At 37.4% G+C, this 19,976-nt stretch overlaps 1 protein-coding gene across 1 annotated transcript in view; it reads right to left on the bottom strand.

Annotated features, from left to right (window-relative positions):
- CPQ (carboxypeptidase Q) overlaps nt 1-19,976 on the bottom strand; it is a 144,037-nt gene that overhangs the window by 97,011 nt on the left and 27,050 nt on the right. The window contains exon 3 of the mRNA XM_030266453.4: nt 16,778-16,985. Coding sequence (XP_030122313.4) covers nt 16,778-16,985 — 208 coding nt within the window. The remainder of the gene's footprint in view (nt 1-16,777; nt 16,986-19,976) is intronic.

Genomic DNA, 19,976 nt, shown 5'->3' with positions numbered 1-19,976 from the left:
CTCCTTACAAAACAGAAGTTGCCCTTGTGTGCACTCCAACTGTGCATGTTCTTCCAAAATCCTCAACATTAGCTGGATAGTGAGGCCAACTGTAATGGCAATTAGTCAAAATGTCAGAAGTCTTGTTAATCTTCTCAGAAGAATTAGATCAATAAAAATAAAATCAAAACTATTCCCCATTTACAACAACTTGGCAAAACCTAAAAGAAATAAATTCAGCCTAGTTTTGTGCTTCTGTCATCATTTGTCCCAAGACTCACTTGCTTTGTTTGCTTCTTATATTGGATTTGTTGGTTCACAGTAAGTTAAAAAGATATTAAGACTGTCAAATTCAAAACCAAATAGGAATACACAGAGAAAATTTTAAGAAACTGCAGACTAAAAATACTATACAAATATGGAATTAAATAGTATAAATAAATAACAGAGTGTAACCGAGTGTAAGAAAGGCTCCAGAAGCTACTAGCCTTACTAAGGAAAGTTCCCTTTGAAGAACACAGCATTATTCTCTTACCCCATGGACTCCAATTAAATTAACATTTAGAAAACTGCATTTAGTGACTGCTGGGCACTCAATAAAATTAGGCTTTACCAAACAAGCATAATAGCTTTGCCATAATTACATATGTCCTAGGTTACAGAATATAACTTACACATACATGTTTGTATTTCACTATAATATTCAGTAACATAAGCACCAAGAGAATTCCCCAATAAGTACAGAATCTTTTAAAAATAGCATGGATTAGATATGGTTTGCCAAACAAGAAGCAGAAAACAACTCTGAATAGTAAAATGATCAAATCAAGTTCGATGCATTCTACCCTGGGACTATCCAATTGCTGGGAAAGTAGAACAGCTTTCCAAGAATCTGTAGAAAATGAAAGTTTGCATCAGCTGCTCTTCAACTGAAAAAGAAAGTTGCTGGATCTTACAGACATGAGGATGATTCTCCAGCAGCTGACATCTTGAGGGAACTATTTAAGCCATACACCTGTTTGGCCTCCTTCTGCTCAGTACAAATCACCAAGTTCTGTCCTTCTGTGTTTACATCCTTGCCTTGTGAGAATGCAGCTGCCTGCTGCACACTACAATAGGTACATTAGAAGAGGGCTCCTGGAGTGAACACCACTAGCAACCCAAATGGCCAGCAGCTGCAAGGATTCTGACTCCATAGGCTTTATTTGTGATTTTTTTTTGTTGAGTTCCTAGCTTCTCAGCCTTGAGCACAAGTCTTATTTATATCTTCAGTAACCCCCCTCAATCACCAGGGACCAATGCACACAGAGAACAAATTCTAAAAACCTCACTGAGAACAGATGTTATATTTCACACCTACAGGAAGGATATAAATAAATCCAAACAAACAAACAAAAAAGAAATCAAGACTCAAACCAACAACCCCCACTAATTTTCTTTATTTGGAAAGCAGCATATCAGACAAAGAAGCATCACAAGGCCAGCAATACAAAAACAAACAAAGAGCTAGAATACTGCTCTTCACACCATCTCCATTTAATGATGTTTTCATTATTATAATTACCTCTTACATCAAAATTATCAAGCACAAAGAGGTGTGAAGAGGCATTAGAACTTTCAGGGTACCATATCAGTCCTTCCAAGTCTCTGATTCATTAGAGATAGAGACTAGCAGAGAGGGTCAAGCTCTCCCACACACAGGCATAAACATACACAGCAGAAACATGAGTCAGCCCTGGCACTGAACAGAATACACCATGGAGCAGCACAGGGAGCTCCCTCCTCCTTTCCAAGGATGGCCATGGTAAAGGGTAACACACAGCCAACACTCAGCTGAAGGAAAAGGGTAGGAACAGAGGATATTTGATCTACCAGCATAAAACTTCTCACTTTTAATCAGCTGACCCCTGAGGTAAATAGAGTGGAGCAAGGTCTGAAAGAAGGCAGAATTCAGTCTCAGATTCACAGACGAGAATGTGGACGGTGCTTTTCTTCTTTCCTTCCTTCTTTGAGCAGCCCACCATTCAGAGCAGTATGTTCTTTGGATACTGTCCTCCATTAAAACCAATTCAATCTTAAACTCATATGTATCTAGGAATGCCTCCATTCAACAAGCTGTGGCAATGCAAACAAAGCCTCATGGAGATAGACTTCTAAAGTGTAAAAAATAAGTTAAAGTGTAACAAATAAGATGAGTATCACAGGAATATAAAGGTAGTCAAGGAAAAAATCATAAGGCAGAAATGGCAGTGACAGAGGGTAAACATGTTTCTCAAGTCAACAGGAGACAAAACATCTTAGTACCAAAGGAAACTATGTGGATGGATTAAAGTGGTGAACTTTTAAAAATAAAAAACTAGATAGTAGAATAACATAGTTATTATCATCTCAGATAGCATGGAATAAAATTCCAAGAGTAAAATAGAAGTGAGGGAATGGAGAAATCTGGTTACCTTTTCTTCTGTTTGTAAGTACAAGCTTTTCCACTGAAACACTTCCATTAACCTCAACAGAAGAGGGTGGGACAACAAGGGAGAAGACTTTAAAGCCTAACTGGATATGAAAAGAAAGTAAAGGGACTGGCTGAATTCAATTTCAAGGAATGAGCAAAAAGAAAAAAAAAACAACCACTGCAAGACACTTGTCCAGTGAGCCACAATATTTTCTGAAGAAAACTGAAACTCTGAACAATCTTCACTACATAAATGCTTCTTTCACTCCCACACTTCTAATTACTATAGAATGCTAAACATCTTTTTGATGTTCTGTTAAACAATTCAATACTTTTACCATTCAAATAAAAAGGAAAATAAAAAATATACTAGTAAAAATAATACAGAGGGAGGTACCACTTATTTTTTTCTCTCAACTGAGAAATTTTAGTAGTGTCACTTGAAAGGGACTGCTTTAACTACATCTGATCATTACATTTGCCTGTTACCTAGTTCACACATTATACATTTGACTTATGCAATGCAAAATGCACTATAAATGCCTAAGTGATAAGAAAACATTATCTAATAGTGTATTACATTTATTACATTCTCCAATAAATGATATATTTTTATTTCCAAAATTCAGGCAAGTCTTGCCTGCCACCTCCAACTTACAGACAGTCTGAATTTTTCATCTTTGAACTTGAAATCCATTGTAAGCAGAAAAGTTCTTTTTAGGAAGAGAGTGTATTTTAAAAGTTCATTATAGTATTTTAACTCTGGTGAACTACAACTAAATATTGAGCAGCCCCACTAAATGTCATGCCAAGTGTGAGTGTTCTTTCCCCAGCTGTATTTTTTGTCGGTGGCAGATTCTTCCAAAAGCTTCATCATTTACATCAGATGATATAAAAATTGTCCAAATTGTGCTTCCTTTTAACAGCTCCTTTCCTGGCAATTAGTTGTGTCTGGGAAATGAAGAGTGTCAGGCTTAAAAAAAAAAAAAAAATCCAGTACAAACCATCATTGAGAGAATGACTCTCAAGTTCTGGGGATCTTGCCGTGCTACAAGTTTCTTTGGGAGCATGCAGGAAGAACACCTGGCACACAGCAGTGTTCATAAGGAAATTAATGTAGGGGTTTTCTGAGAAAGCAGTTCAGTCTGAGAATTGAAGTAATTTGCCTTCCCCAACAGGAAAAGAGAAATTGCTGACAAAATGCAACACTTTCTCACTGGATTTTTTTTGCTATCAAGTTCGTTGTGCTCTGCAACATACACCATATAGTCATATTGTTTTGCATAATGTTTGACAGTTTTTCCTCTTCCCATTTAATCCTGGAGATATAGCAATTCCCTCATCATCTGAATGGGAGAGAATTCCACTTTTGCAATTTATGGTTTTCTTTAATATCTAATAAAAAGTGCCTATGAGAGTCTGTGCTGGAAGAGCAACTATCTGGAACAATATAATTTTCTCTCATTTTCATTAGTTGATCCATTTTGCTCAGGAAAATGTTGTAAAAAAGGTCACAGGCTGGTACAATAATGATCGTCACTTTTACAGCCTGTACATAAATTAAAATACGCAAATGATTTTGGATCTGAACCAAGAGATACAGGCATACAGCCAATCAGATCAGATGAATTGTTAAGGTGACATAGGTTTAGGGACATGATGAGATTCCACACTACCTTAAAAGTGACAGCTGTGAGAATGCCAGAGCTCTCCAAGTCCACTCCTGGTAGCTCCAGGAGAAGAGGATTGCCACACAGGACCACAGGCTTCCCCACTTCCCCCTCACCCATGTGTCCAGGGTCTCAATTGTGCTCAGGCAGCCTCCACGAGGGAGGCATGCAGCAAGTCACCTGCACTCAGCCTTGTGTACACCCCACAGCCTTAGGGCTCAATACAGGAAAACACTGAAGATCACTTAGTGCAACACTGCAAGACAGTAACAGAATAAAAAGTGGGAATTTTCTTCCCAATGTTGAGGTACTAAGTAGTTATTATTCCCCCACCCCACAAAGTATACTGTGCAAGATAATTATCTTCCTAATTGTGAATGATTGTTAACACTGAGACCATGTATGTAACTTCATAAATAATATAAATAGAAAACCTTTAAAAAAACTACACCTACTTTGAAAGAAGTGTATAATATAATCTTTAGAAGCAGAACTGTGTTTTACAAGCTAATAGACACAGGCTGAATTACCTTGCAGCTGTCAAGCTAAAATTTCTTCCACTAAAATACTCTATACTACACTTCTGTGTAAGCATAGCGGAGTTACTTAACTTATTTACTGGAAATTGTACTTGTTTCAAATCTAACTTGTCTATAAACAGATAGTGAATTTTACAGAACAAACTGAAATGTGTGCAATTCATAACTATTTATCAAAAACAATTGTTCTGTAAGTGCAGCCCAAAGATCACCTGCAGTTTACAAAGCCTTTGTACACCCAGATCTCAAAGTGGGCTTTTAATAATTTAATCTACATGAAGCTAAAGTTTCACTGGCCTGCAGCTGAATCTTGTGATATAGCCCACAAACTGATTAATACCAGTATTAACAAAACTCCTGTTTTAAGGACAGTGCTTGATTGCTGATCTAACTGCAGAACTCTTCATCTGCAATGAACAGTTGATGGTTGATGTGACCCAGGATACACTGCAAATCACAGGGTAGCACGTCTCACTGCCAGAGCTATGAAACTTTTAGCAGCTTTGCTGCAAAAATGCTGCTAAAACAACTTCTCCTTGGAAGTTCATGATTTGTCAAACATCTGGGGGAAATAGACCTGTCTAGGACCATCCTTATGAAACCATGACAGTTGGACTGTCGAGATCACAAGCTCTGCTCCCTGTTAATTTTTGTAATGGCCTGAAAAACTCATGTGGAGGTGGAAATAATAATGCATTTGTGGCTAAAATTTCTGCCCCAAACATATTTGAACTAAAACTAAACAAAACTAAAGGCTTCAGATACCTTATGAGGGAGATCCTAGAGGAGTGAATGGAACTCTCTTTTCCTTTCTCAGGAAATTTCCATGGACATGGACAAACATCACCTACAAGTTTAATGCTTTCCAATGGTGTTCTCCAGTTCCCTGTCATCTTATTGCAATTGCCTGGATTCTGGCATCCTTTCACTAAGTGTTAAGCCAGTCCCTTAAATAAAGTCAGAATGCTGAAGTAATAAAAAATACCACTCTACATGGGAAGGGTTAAAGGAATACATCACCAATTGTCACTCAGAAGTACCATACAAAGATTTGCATGACTGAAAACTAATTTTAGACACTGAAAAACAGTTACACTTCTAAAAACATAAGCTGCAGCTGCACTTGTTATTCCAAGTAGCTCTGCTAAAGTTTTCTCATGGGTCTGTCTATTCACATTGCATTTCTGATGAGACTGAAACGTTAGCATTCTCTCAGACACTGCAGCACACCATTTCTGCTTTCCTAGATTGTCAGCATTATCGACTAAGTAAAAGAAGAGGGGGGGGAAAAAATCCCCGTAGTTTTGTGGAATAACAGCCTTGGATGGTCTCTCAGATGAACTCAACTGCCCAGGACTCTGGCTGCACATGGCCAGTGCTGAGTCCCTTCTCAAGGTCTTTGAGCTCGAGCACAAACATTCATTCCTCTAATGCCCTTTATGGAGATACAGAGTATGTACTCAAGTTGCCTGGTCCTTTCACATAATTTCTCTCACTCCAGTGTCCCCCCAACAGCAACTGCAACCTTCTCAAAACTCCAAACTGGGAGCTCTGAAAATTGTTCCTTCCTTCTATAGAGACTGCAGATAGAGATAATTCAGAGGGAGACATAAACTGTCCTCAAAGAAGGATCACAAACTGCTTCCTGAGGAGGTGCAGGCAATATATAGATTACAGAAGAACAACTAAAACTTCCTTTCATCTCTCCTGGGAATTCACTCTTTCAAAAACTCAGATTTCTGGCAAAATCACATTTGAATCCCAGAACCTGATTTCTAAAGTTCATGTTGTCCTTGAGGATATGAAACTCTTACTAAGAAAAAGCCTTTTACTTTTTTTAAATTCCAGCTCCTTCATGCTCTTTTCAGTGGGTTTAACTCTCTCCTGGTGAGTTAATACTGAATTGAACTCAATTCCTTTGAATTACAGTCAACTAATTATTTTTAAATGTTTACATTTGAAAATATTATATTCCTACATAATGAACTGTATTCTCTGTCATTCACCTCCTGCCAGAGCCTTCCTACAGATCTGAATCTCAATCTAGCACAATTCAACAATCAACCTCATAAAAACCCCAATGGTTATACAACGGATTATTTATCAGCAGTAGTCACCCACTGTGATGTGGTAATACAACTGTTACTTAGTTTTGGCACGTGCAAATTGTTGCAGAATCTACTACTAACTACTTAAACACAGTTTAGAAGAGTTGACTTTTATTGTTGTCATCTTTACTGTAAACAGTGTACAGATGCTATCCTAAATTAACATTCAAGAAATATTAATATTGTTTATAAACAGGGAAAGAGAGATAGTACTGTGACCTGCTCAAGATATCACAGGGCACAAGGCAGAGTGATGAATGGAACCTCAGGACGCCTGGGCTTAATTGATTCACTTGATTACTCTTCCTCTTCTGACAAAAGTATTCTTTTGTTCTTCAGTGCACAAATGTTTAGAGTCAATCTGGATTTTTCAGAGCTAAACAGTACGTAGTTTTAATATTTCTTGTTGAGGTGGTTTTTTTGTGCTTCACAGTCACAAGCAAATTAACATTAAGAAATCCAAATAGAAATATGTCAGAAATGATGTGGTTCCTTTCTGTTCTTTATTCTTGGAAGAAAATTTCTTCTTTTACATTCACAATGGATTAAAAAGCCATGAAGTGCAGTCAAAGCTTAATCCTGCTTCATAATAGTAGTAATTAAGAGAAGCAGATAAAAGACAACCCCTCTCTGTTTCACAGGGTATTTGCAGTATTCACATTAGACAGCCAAGGCAGAAGTACTGTGGATAGTGACCAGGAAATAAAGGCAAGGTGAAACAGTTTAGCAGAAGTTACAGACTACTCACCTAACCAGCTAAAGGAAACAATTAAATACCAAACAAAAGCCAGATTTAAAAAGCAAAGTTGGAAGAGAACAAAGCTACAGCTTTAGGTTTGTACCATCATCCTAAATATAGAAACAAAAGGAGAGAAAGCATAAGATGCCTAAAGGAGTGGACAACAGGCAAGTAATCAAAGCTGGCATCGCTGTCAGAGCAGAGACAGGAGCTGGCACCTCTCATTTAATAAACCAAATGGAGAAGGATTTCCACCATTTAGCTGTACCCTGGAGGCAATACAAAAGCATTAGTATTTGATGCAACAAGATGGACACAATAAGAGAAATGCAGGTGACTGATTGGATTTGAAGGGGAAAACAAATCTGGAGGAAATGATTAAAGTAATCGAAATGGTTATATTTCTGAGGCACAAGACATTGCTTTTACAGGGAAGAACCCATTATTACTGTTGGTCATCAACACCAGCCTACATATAGAAAACAACTCCAAACAACAGCTGTGGAAAAATTGCCTCTGACCTCCTAAAAACACAAGTCAAAATTTGTGTGCCATAAACAAAGGCTTTCATCACACAAATAGGTCTAGCTAATCATACTTAAATGTCTGACATACACTGCAGTAAAGATATCAGCAGGGTGAAGCCATCCTATAGGAAGAGAACATCTAATGAAAGAACACAAAAATACCCTACCATATGGACAAGCCACAAGACTGTGGGAAGTGGAAGAAATAGCAGAAAGAAGAGGCCACCTGCCCTCTGAAAAGCAGTGCAAGCATTCTTGTAAAGAGAAATCATAATATGTTGGAATAAACCATACACATCTGATCACATGTTTAAGCAAACAAGGCAAAACAAAATAAGGAATTAGCATTTCCAAATCCTCTGCATGCCTGGGGTGTTGACCGGAGAGATTAACTGTGTTAACAGTTGACAAGCAATCAAATCTATTTTAAAATTGGCACCTGTATTTGGTTCTTGCTTGTTTGCTTTACATAAGTAAAAAAGCTATACATCGAAGTAAGAATTTATGTTGTATACATGCATATAAATCTAGACAAAGTCCCTGTGAAAACTTGTGTTCACTTTTGGAAATAAGCAGTAAATCTTGAAAAGAGTGAAAGAGTACTTCAGGGGCTTTAGAGCAGATACGAGATGTTACTAAATAAGACATATATATAAATATATATATATAACCATTGAAATGGTTTTGCAATATGTAGATAAATATTAGTAACATCATCAAATTAAGAATTCAGGAAAAGTATCTTGAGTAATACAGGAAGTAAAAACAATACTTGGTGGGAAATAGGAACTGGAAAACCACGAAAAAAATGGAAAAAGACATGACAAAAATAAAATTGGATAGGCAGGTGAATCTATACAATAGACCTCTGTACAAACTCTTTCAGCATTGTCTGGACTAAAATTTAAAAAGTGAGGTGTTTTGTACCTTGAATGTAATCCTAGAATACGTGAAGAAACAGAGGTGTTTTTATTTTTTTATTTTTTTTTTAATTTTTTTTTTAATGAAAAAAGAGAATATTAGGCTAGGCCTCCCCTAACACCAATTCTGTAGCATTCTGGCACAAACATTCTGGAACTATTTAATTTTTTCCAGTTGTCCAGGGCCAAATGCGCATGTGTTCTGGACACGAACACTCCAGATAAAGTCCACAGTTACTGCACTTTTACAGAAGAAACATGGAGAATTACAGAAAAACAAAATAACAGCCCACATACTTCTCAGATCTTATCAGCAGCTGAAAATAAATACACATAGTGAGAAACACATTCACTGGCACTGTATTAGTTGGATCCCTCTCTGTAATCTTTATCTGCATTTGTGTTGTCAGATCCAATCCTCCACAAATATGGTCACTGCAGACTAGTGACACCCTTGTTGCTGTAATCAAGAAAACCAACTATTGTAAGGACATTAAAACAAACCTGAAATGATAGATCAAGACATTAGAATCATGTCAGAGTGTTCTGAACTTGCTAACAGGTTTTCATAGGCACCACAACTCATACAGACTCAGAAGAGGTTGGCAGCACTGAAGAAAGATGAAGATGATTAGGGACAAACAGGAAATCATGGGAAATGGCTGAAGTTCCTGGTGCTCAACCCACAACAAGCACAGCTGTAACGCCTTATAGACATGAAAGCCAAAACTTGGAAGTTTTATACACTGAACATCTTTATATACATGAACCAGTAATGCAAAGGTGGAATGAAACTTAGTAACCTCAGAATACTACCAAACCTAATCAGTGGGTGCTCATGGTACTCAAACAAGATCAGAGTTAACTGTGATATGGGTGGCCATCCAGCCCCCAACTTAATGTATGACTCAGTAATGTCAGGAAAGTCCAGAACACAAGAAAAAAAGCCAATGGAATACTACATTGCTGAAGATTTGCCTTGGGAAGTTATTGGTGAGGCAGCCAGGATTTCAACTGAGCTGTTATCCTCAGAGCATCTTTTTAGATAACAGATTCTATCAAAATAGATTTTACTAGCCCTTACCTCTACCAAGTTACAGGACATTGCATGTATGACTAGACACTAAATGGATGAAACTCTTCAAAATTACATATTCCTGAACAGGAGAAGTCAAAACTAGGAGGAGGTAGAGAAAGCACTTGTTAGTCTCATCACCATTTTAGTGACTTTGTAAGAAAACAAATATGCCAGTTGTATGAAATTACACAGCGATCGCAGATGTTACATCAGGCCACATCTACTGGAAACAAAAAAACAAAACCCAGCTGTGCAGTTCAAAGCAAAAAGAGGAAAAAGTTTGGTAAAAGCCGAAGAGAGATTTGGATTGAAGAAACATCTACAGATTTCTCACTATTTATGAAGTTACCTGAAATTCGATTCCCTAATCGCTGTGCAAATAGCAAGAACCCATTGGATAATACAATCACCTCCTAAAACATGGGCTACATTTCTTCTAATGACTACTTAAAGGAGTTATTATCACAAGATACAGTGTTATGACATTATCTAATCTGTGATTCTTGAAGACCAGAAGGATTTACTAAAGTATCTTATTGGCAGCTAGGCTTTGCCCAAAAGTGAGCACGAAGACTGCACTGCAGAATTCAGTCTGGCATGTTGGCCTGAAGGGAACATAGGAAGCAAAGTAAAAATTAACAAATTGTCAGTCTACAAAATTCACAGATATCCTGGAGGGAAAGCCTCTAAGTGCAGAGCAAATCTCACAGCACACCATCAATTCATATCTCTAAGGGCCACAAGACAATATGCATAGCGCTATAAAACTTAACTAGAATCTAATCTGTGGTTATTGAAGAACAGAAGGATTTACTAAAAGTTTTAGATTCATAAGAATACATTCACTGCAGAATAAATACTGCAATAGCTTAAGGACACCTTTTTATTTACAAAATGTTTCAAAAATGTACAGCTAGGAAAGAAAAAAATAACCCCAAAGACTTACAGCTTAGTTTATTCAGTCAAATACTTTCAGGAGCCTTACAGCTAAACACTTCACTTTTCTCATCTTCTTTCACATTGATTATTTAATGAACAGAACAACTGCTTTGAAAAAGCAAGCCTATTGTAGCAGAAAATAATTTTGTCATCACTATTTCTTCAGTAACACTGCCTGTTGTAGCATGGGACTGATCATCCAGATTACTTCTCAATTTCAACCATACCTTATAAACTGAGTATTTTCACTGTAAAAACATCCACTATGAACTGGGAACACCCATTAGTTGGTTTTACACTTCAGTAAGGGTATGTATCATTAGTCTCAGCAAAGTTAAATTATTAAAGCAAAAAAAAAAAGTACCCAGATTTCTACAGAAGGCCAAATATTATCGATATTGTTGAATTATTACAATAATACATGCTATTTGAGAAGGTTTATTAAAAATAGTTCTGTTACCCTTAACTCCTATTACAATAATACATGCTATTTGAGAAAGTTTATTAAAAATAGTTCTGTTACCCTTAACTCCTAGAACCCATGTTTAAATATTTCACCACCAAAATTGCCAGTGCTTCAGAAAATTGTTACCGGGAAAAGAAGCCTACAAGAAAGATGGAGAGACTTTTTACAAGGGTCTGTAGTGGTAGGACAAGGGGGAATGGCTTCAAACTGGTAGAAAAAATGGGTGCTGATGTCTTCACAAAACACTCAGTGGATGTGGGTCTTCACTAATGATAGCAGAAATAGGATGTTAATATCTTCAGGAATTACTTGGTCTGAAAGGAGCAACCAGAATGGCTGTGGCGATCTCTAGGAGAAATGGGTGTTAATGTCTTAGAAATGGGTCTTAATTTCTCTATGAAAATAAAGCCACCAAGCTGGTTACAGAACCCAGATAATAAACTTTAGAGTAATAGGAGAAATGAGCCCACGCAAATCCACTACAGAGCCCAGAGGGTCTGAACTTCTGATGGATCTGCAAAACCCAGACGTCCTTCCACCCTTTAGGGGAAAATGACGATACATGTTTTTGGGCGAATATGTGGTAGGGCGGTTTGGAAAGGCTGTACCTTCATCAGTGTGGAAAGGAAGAGGGCAACAGGTGGTCGGGAGTTTAGGAGAAAAGGAGGCTGTGTCCTCCAAGAGAGACCCCATGGGGGAATGGTCTAGTGGACTCTCTCCCTTTATTAGAATAAAGTTGCAGGACTCCTCTGCCTCCTTTATGGACACTGCGATTTCACCGCATGGCTTTTCTGCAAAAAAAATTTAAGAGAATAGGTTTAGCTTAGATATTAGGAACAAATCCTCCACTGTGATGGTGCTGAGGCACTGAAACAGGTTGCCCAGAAAAGTTGTGAATGTCCCATCCCTGGCAGTGTTCAGGGCCAGGTTGGATGTGGCTTTGGGCAACTTGGTCTAGTGGAGAGTGTCCCTTATACCAATTACCTATTAATTACAGTTAACTTCTCCTACATAAAAAAACCCCCATTCTTGCATGCTATCAATAAATAGAAGAGAAATAAAAAACCCAAGAGAATAATTTAACACAAGAGGCAGACAATGCCAAGAGACACAACAGCCACGTAACATCACAATACCACGTAACTACTGTCATCTCTTCATAGGTCAAGGAAAACATAGTTGCTAATTTTATTTCTTATTCACTTGCCAGTGCTGTTCAAAATGAATGAATAAATTCCTTGAAACTCAACAGCAAATACTTGCCACCAGTGAGTGCCATGACTCCTTGTACAAACACATCAAATAAGCTTTCCTGAGTATAATGACATTAATCTCTTCCTGCCCTTATTAAGAATTGGGATGCTTGAGTCCCCAGGGTGTTTCATTACTCCACAGTTATACTACCACACCTTAAAGAAAAATAAACTGTCCCCGGGTCAAAGATTCCCTTTATACTTTTGACTTGACAATGTAGCAGCCACTTGCCATTTCTGGAGCAAGGAACAGCCATCAAGTTACCAGCAAAAGAACAGTGATTTAACTCATGTTGTGATTTCACCAATTCCTCCTTGTAAGTAAGCTTTAATAATGAGCCCTAAAAAGCCTGGGATGTTAATGACAGGACCTAGTTTTAACCTATCAATATTACTCATATTGCAAGATCACCTAGAAATCACACCACAAAGTCGATTTACAATTGTTCCAGCAAATAGAGTAATAACAATAAGCAGTCCCCTGTTGAAAGGGGTTGAAAATTTTGAAAAACTAACAAACAAACAAAAATCCTTAAACAAAGAACCATCCAACAAACTTGACAATAGCTTAGGAAAAAATGTGAAATTACACCTTTCATTTACCTGAAACTGGGATAGTGCAGTGTGAGAAGGAGGATACTTTCTTCTAAGATGTTTCTAGGATATTTTGGAAAACTCCACAATCCCATTTTCATTTATTCATATTACCAGTGAACATGTAAGCACACAGGCCAAAGAAGTAAAGACTCTGGTTAACAATGCAGCAGCATACAAACTGCACGAATGCAAGATTTACTTTCACAGCATTTAGAAACCTTTTATTAGCTTTTTACCTTTCATCTCTCACCCTTCTAACACACTACTCCCTGCAGCAAGGCAGTATTTCCCACCAGTCAATTAAAAAGGCAAGTGACTTGAACAAAGAGTGGCCCAGACACTGACAGGTAAGAAGCACCACATCCAGCACATATTCCATCCAGCACACCACACTGCTAGGATAGACAAGGAGACACTCCACTGATGATTAGAAGAAAACATAGGAGAATGCACAGAGATAAGAAAATCCATCCTGCCTACAGCAATACCTATTTGTTAAAAATAAGAGAAATAGATCTAGTCATCACTGAGTAATCAAAGGGAGAGACTGGACCTGAGTATCTTCTGTATTATAGGAAAAAATACATTAACCAATACATTCCATATTAAAAAAAAACCCTTAAGTGAAGGTAAATGAAGAGAGTACAGAAAGTACACTGTAAAAAAATGCTTTGTGGCAGCATCTATATTTGAAATGACTTTTGGGAATGACACCTCTGCTCCCAGTATCAATTAAGGATTCAATACTTCTAAATAAAGATGCATTTGGCATCTACTTCCATTCAGTTTTCTAATAGCTGTAACGCCAGCTCCTTCAATCTCCACCTCTGTTCCTCACCTCTACACTTTTCATTCCATACTAAATGCACTTCCATAAATACTGTAGCAAACAGAATATACAGTAACTTTCAACTGAACAATTCTGCATAGCACCGTAACTACAGACAGGACACAGATCATCTGGGTTTCAGAAAATCAACACATTATAGATTACAATATTCTTTGATAATACCAGCTAAGGCTATTTCAAAACTTTTTTTTTTTTTTTTGGTAAAACTGTTTCTAAAACATATTCCACTATCTGTTCTAATAAAGCTCATTATTATGAGCTTTATTAGAAAATTCCAAGTATTAAAAAATACATTGTAAACATCACATTTGCTGAACGCCAATACACTAGTAATAGTTTGGATAGTATCTGAATTCAAGTTCTTCATATTTCAGAAAGCATTTTTACCAGGTAATTTTGACTTCTTTAGGGGAATGTGAAGCATTTCCATGGTTCAACCCCAGCTGGCAACTAAGTACCATGCAGTTGTTCACTCATTATTTCCCTGAGTGTGATGGGAAGAAGACTCAGAAAAAGAAATATAAAAATTCATGGGTTGAGGACTGTTAAGAACAGTTAAACAGTAGGAAAAAATCAGAGTGAAATATTATAATAAAAAATGTGATTTTAATTACAAAAAAAAAAAAAAACACCAAACCAAAAAAACTAACAACAGCAAATAAGTAAATCCAAGAAGAACAAGTGATGTATAATGCAATTGCTCACCGCCCTCTGCCCGATACCCAGCCTATTCCCAAGACGTGGTTGGCCCCTTTTGACCAAGCTCTCCTCCTCCCTCCCCCCCCACAGTTTTCACACTTGAACATGACGTCCTGTGGTGTGGCATATCCCTTTGGTCAGTGTAGGTCAGTTGTCCTAGCTGCGATCTCTCACAGCTTCTTGTGCAGCTCCTCATTCACAGAGCATGAGACACTGGAAATCTTTGGCTCAGGGTAAACACTGCTTAGCAACAACCAAAACATCAGTGTGTTATCAATGTTTTTCTCATGCTGAATCCAAACCAGAGCACTGTACTAGCTGCTAAGAAGAAAATGAACTCTATCCCAGCTGAAACCAGGACAAGCATATAAAAATGCTACCAAGCAACTACAGAGGCAGCAGAACTGTTCTCTGCATGTGTTCCAATACAGTTAGTTTGCTTTGCTGACTTTTCTGACTCTCTGAAGCATTACAAATGGAGAAGCTTGCACACTTCTCATATTTGCTGACATGTGACCGCTCATGTTCTCTCTGAAGAAGTGGATTTAAGCATGCCTCCAAATGCCTCCAAGTCACTTCCCAGTTCCAGCCTCAAAAAAGACCCAAAGCTGTATAATGTTTTCCACCTACCAGCCCAGACTTCTTCAGAAAGAAAACCTAGGAGATCAAAAAGAAGCCATGGTGTTACCTAAATAGAACACAAGTCCAGGTTATGCTGTGGCACACATTCAGGGACAGGTTAGCTACTGCCGATGACTCTGTGGGTAAAGAGTTATTGGGCGGGCAACTAGGGGGAGGATAAACAATCTGTATTGCTCTAAACATGCACTTGCCAAAGAAAGAATGTTAAAAAATACAGCACCTCTCTCGTATAAACTGGATATCTTTCATATTGTCTTATGTAAATGATTTTATTAACAGAGCTCTACAGTTCAAGCAGTCAAGCTTTGTGCCTGGCATCACTTATGCCCTGCTAGTCCTGCTCAGGCTGCAGCTCAGGCACAGGAGGCTGGGCAGGTACATGGGCCTGTCCTGATCCAGTCCTCACTCCAGCTCTGCTGCCTGGGCTTCCCTGACCAGAACTCCCATCACAGCCAGCAGGCTCCTACACAAAGATCACTGCAGACATTAAGGTCACCAATAACAGATTAAGATTTTAGAAATACTGTGTTAAAGGACAGGGAGCATCTGTCAGCTTTCCACTATATGGCTGAACCCTTCTCCATCTCCTCTCTATGCCTCAACTAGTCTTTTTCACAATAGATAAGTGAAAAAGAGCATTTTAAGTGTAGGCTTTCAGAGTTGGAAAAAACTCCCAGATAAAAAAGGAATTCAGTTACCAACCAGAAAACGAAAATATATAATTTCAGTAACATAACACTACAGTGATAAACAAATAATGTACTAAGAAATTAAAATATATTTACATTAAAAAAAAAAATCTTTATTTCCACATACCTTGCTTAAAAAGCAGTGTGAGAATTACAAACCCTGCTGCTAAAGTGCTCTAAATTATGTTCAAAGCAGACTACTCCTTCATCTAGTACAAGTCAGCCTTATGCTAGGAAAATTAACAATATGTTGAAAACTGTACATGTATATTCTAGTCAAACACACAAAATGACTAGCTCATAGTTCACTGATAGCCTGTTGTCACCAAAGACATTTGGTTTTGGTTCTTCTCAGAATATTTATGGCAGCCTTAAGCAGTATGTAGAAAGTTCTTTAAAACAAATATTATACAAAACTTGGATCAAGAACAAAAAAAAATATGAAAACATTCTGAAAGAATGACAAAGCGCAGGGGAAAAGAACTATTGTGAAGCCAATAGTTTCAAAACCAAACACCCACTCATAACTGGCATTTTTTAAGTCATGGAGAACAAAAATTCCTGCCCAGAAATTTCATGTCAGCTAACACTGAAATGTGAATTGCAAGAAGAAAAGAGAAAAATGCTTACCTGTGAATAGAAAAAGAAGCAATAGACCTAATGAGGGATGCCACTGCTCCAACTTTAGCAGCTTCCACTGCTCCCTGCAACCTGTATTGCACAGTTTCACCATAACTGATGAAAGGTTCATTGTAGACAACAATCTTCCCCTTGGCCTCCTGAGCTCGTTTGTGCAGTTCATCAAATGAGGCTACAACTATGACTTCTGCTGTAATTCCTGAAAGAAAGTGTTACAGTGGTTTTAGCAATGCTTTCCTATACCTCTCCTTTGGCCACTTCTAACAGACAGAAAAGCATGGACTGTGCAGAACTCAGGAAATCAGCATTAGCTATTTTCCTGAGAAAGGAAGACTATGTGAAATGCTTCCTCAGGAATCAATACTAAATAGATGCGATAGAACCCTGATCAAGTACACACACCTCTGTAAGCCATCCTATCAGTAGTATCAAAATGTAACTTGAAGGGAAGAAGAACACATGCAGGGAATTTTGCTCTCTGAATATGGTTTAATGCCTTATTGTAATCATTTATAGTACAAAAACATTTGCAAAAGCTGCCTATGGGATTAATTTAAAAAGATAGTAATCATTTCATGGAAATGTTTTGATATGTTGCTAAACAACTTAGCTTAACATAAGACAGCTGGAAGCCCATATTTTTAGACTGTAACTCCTGTAAAATTATTTAATCCATAAATGAAATTAAATTAAAACTCTGTAGTGTCAACAAATTTTGCAATGTGCTTAATACAAATAATAATATCATCTTCATATGTAAGTCAGGAGAATATAACAGTTCTATTGGATCTCTTTCTGGGAGTTTTTCCAGGAATCCACATTTCCCAGTTCATGATACAGAAAACACAGGCAGGTTCCTGTGCAGGACTATTTACACATGGTGAATTAGATCCCACCCAGATCTTTGTTTTGAATAGTTGGAATAGTTTTAAATTGCTGTATTATGTTACTTGAAGAAACAAAGCATGTTATAGAAAGCCAGAGAATCCTTCTAACTTTTAAGGACATTAATTGAGGAACTGTATTTCACAGCATTTGAGAAGTAATTCATTAAAATGACTACAGGGCTGGAAATTCAATTTTGTTAATTGCTTACAGAGATAAGTAAAGACTGCTTAACAACATGCAGTACTTTACTTCTAAAGTACTTTGCTAAGTATTTTGCTTCTAAATATAGAAGAAGTAATGGATTCCAAAATTTTAGTGTTGCACATTTCACTTAATAGTCACAAAATACATTAATGGAAACTGAAACTAATAACAAATCCTCTAGCAAGGATTTGTCAGAATAAAGTGAAACTATCATGTTTTTAAGCATAAAATGATTCTCCTTGAACAAGTCCTTTTCCTGTTGGTTGGTTGTTGATTTTTTTGTGTGTGAAATAAGAATTGTTTAGAGGATTTCAAAGACTTGTATTTAAAACCACAATAAATGAGAAAAATAGGAAGGTAACGTCTCCCAGCATCAGTGTGCCCAGGCTCATGGCTTTCTTTAGATGAAGCTACACTTCAAAACCTTAAAGAAACCATTCCACAGAAGTTTGATTTCATTAGAACATACCACTGAGTTCAACAGACATTTAGTGCTACAACAAAAGTGAGTTTTATTTACAAAAATAACCTAGTGTGAGAGGCATCAAAATTTTAAATATTCAGATTATTACCTTAACCTGGCAATGCTTTAGAGACGAAAACCAAGGAATCACCTTCACATATTACTCACTGCTGTTGGCAGGCAGGTGACCATACTAGCAGGCTCCAGCTGCTTGTAATTAATGGCAGGTTCAGCTGCCTAGCTGAGGAACATCCCAGCAAGGATAATTTTGGGTATGAAACCATGCAACTGGAAATAAAGCCAGGTATCTGCAAAATTTCATTTTCCACTAGAGAAGTCGTGGTCTCAGTAGGTTGATATTACTGCAATCTCTATTTTATATTCTCTCTCCTCAGTGCTCCACTTGGATCATGCAGTAGGGACTGGAAGGACACATGTCTTGGTGACTGTTCGTCAAGGGAAGCAAGGAGTGTAACTCTTCTGGGCATGACTGCATAGATGAACAAACACCAACTCTAAAAATCTTTTTAAGAAAGCTACAGACAGCTAGTAAGTATCTATAATTCCTAAGAAATATGATGGTGAAATAAATTTATGGCCCTTCCTAGATGACAGGCATCAGGAGTTTGTACAGTGAGAATTACTGAAAATTTGTGCTAAGGGAAAGCTAAGGGAAAAAACATAGAGTTGCAAATCCTAGCTTAGTATCTCTACCCTTGAATGTCCCCAAAGAAGCGAAATAAAGCCATCCTGTGATAAAATGAAAAAAACAAATGTTCTCTCTGCAAGTTTTACTTAATGGCAGCATGGTATACATAAAACATGAATTACAGTGCTTTCCATAACAATGTAAAGCTTCACTCGTGTGTACCTTCTGACTAATTAAATTACTCATTTGCATTAGCGCCCTTTTATATAATTTCAGATTCTTCGACTGAAGTTACAAGAGCAATGTTTATCTTAAATATGTGGACACACATACACAAACGACCCTTAAACCTTTTGTGCAAAAGGAGAAACAAAACAAAAATCCCAACAGTTTACCTGTTTAAGGAGAATGAGTTATTCCCTTTAGAAATTGGAAATGTCTCACTTTACTGAGCCTTTAAGAAAATTAATAGAAATCTGCCCTAACATCTCCTACCAATTCAGAGCCTCATGGCTCTGCTTCCCATGTTGAAAGATATTGCCTCTCACACCTATCATTACATTATTGGCTGTGTGTTATTGAACAGAATTCTTCAGAAACCCCATGTAAGGAGGGAGACAGATTGCCTGCTTACTTAAGCAAGATATAAAGATTATAACATGCACAGTCCAAGAAATGAATGCAGAGTATTTAGGGAATTAGTGAAGAAAAGGGCATGAAACATAGAAAGCAGAATTACAAACATGATAAACTTGGCTGAGTGTATAAAGATGAAGACTATTTATTTGATCTCATCATATGAAGCATATTGTTGGGCTGGGCGAGTGCACAAAGGAATCTAGGTTGTACTATGGGCTTCCTCTCATGTCTCATTAAACAGCAAATTGTAACCTATTCTTTCTGAGAATTAAGGTATAGGTAGGGTGTTCATGGTGGGAACAAGCAGGCAATTTTCACTTACCAACGAAATTATATTTTATAAAGTC

Source organism: Taeniopygia guttata, chromosome 2 (genome assembly GCF_048771995.1).
Source record: "Taeniopygia guttata chromosome 2, bTaeGut7.mat, whole genome shotgun sequence".
NCBI classification, from domain to species: Eukaryota; Metazoa; Chordata; class Aves; order Passeriformes; family Estrildidae; genus Taeniopygia; species Taeniopygia guttata.
The sequence above is the reverse complement of the archived record's forward strand: the minus strand, read 5'-3'. Positions and strand labels throughout refer to the sequence as shown.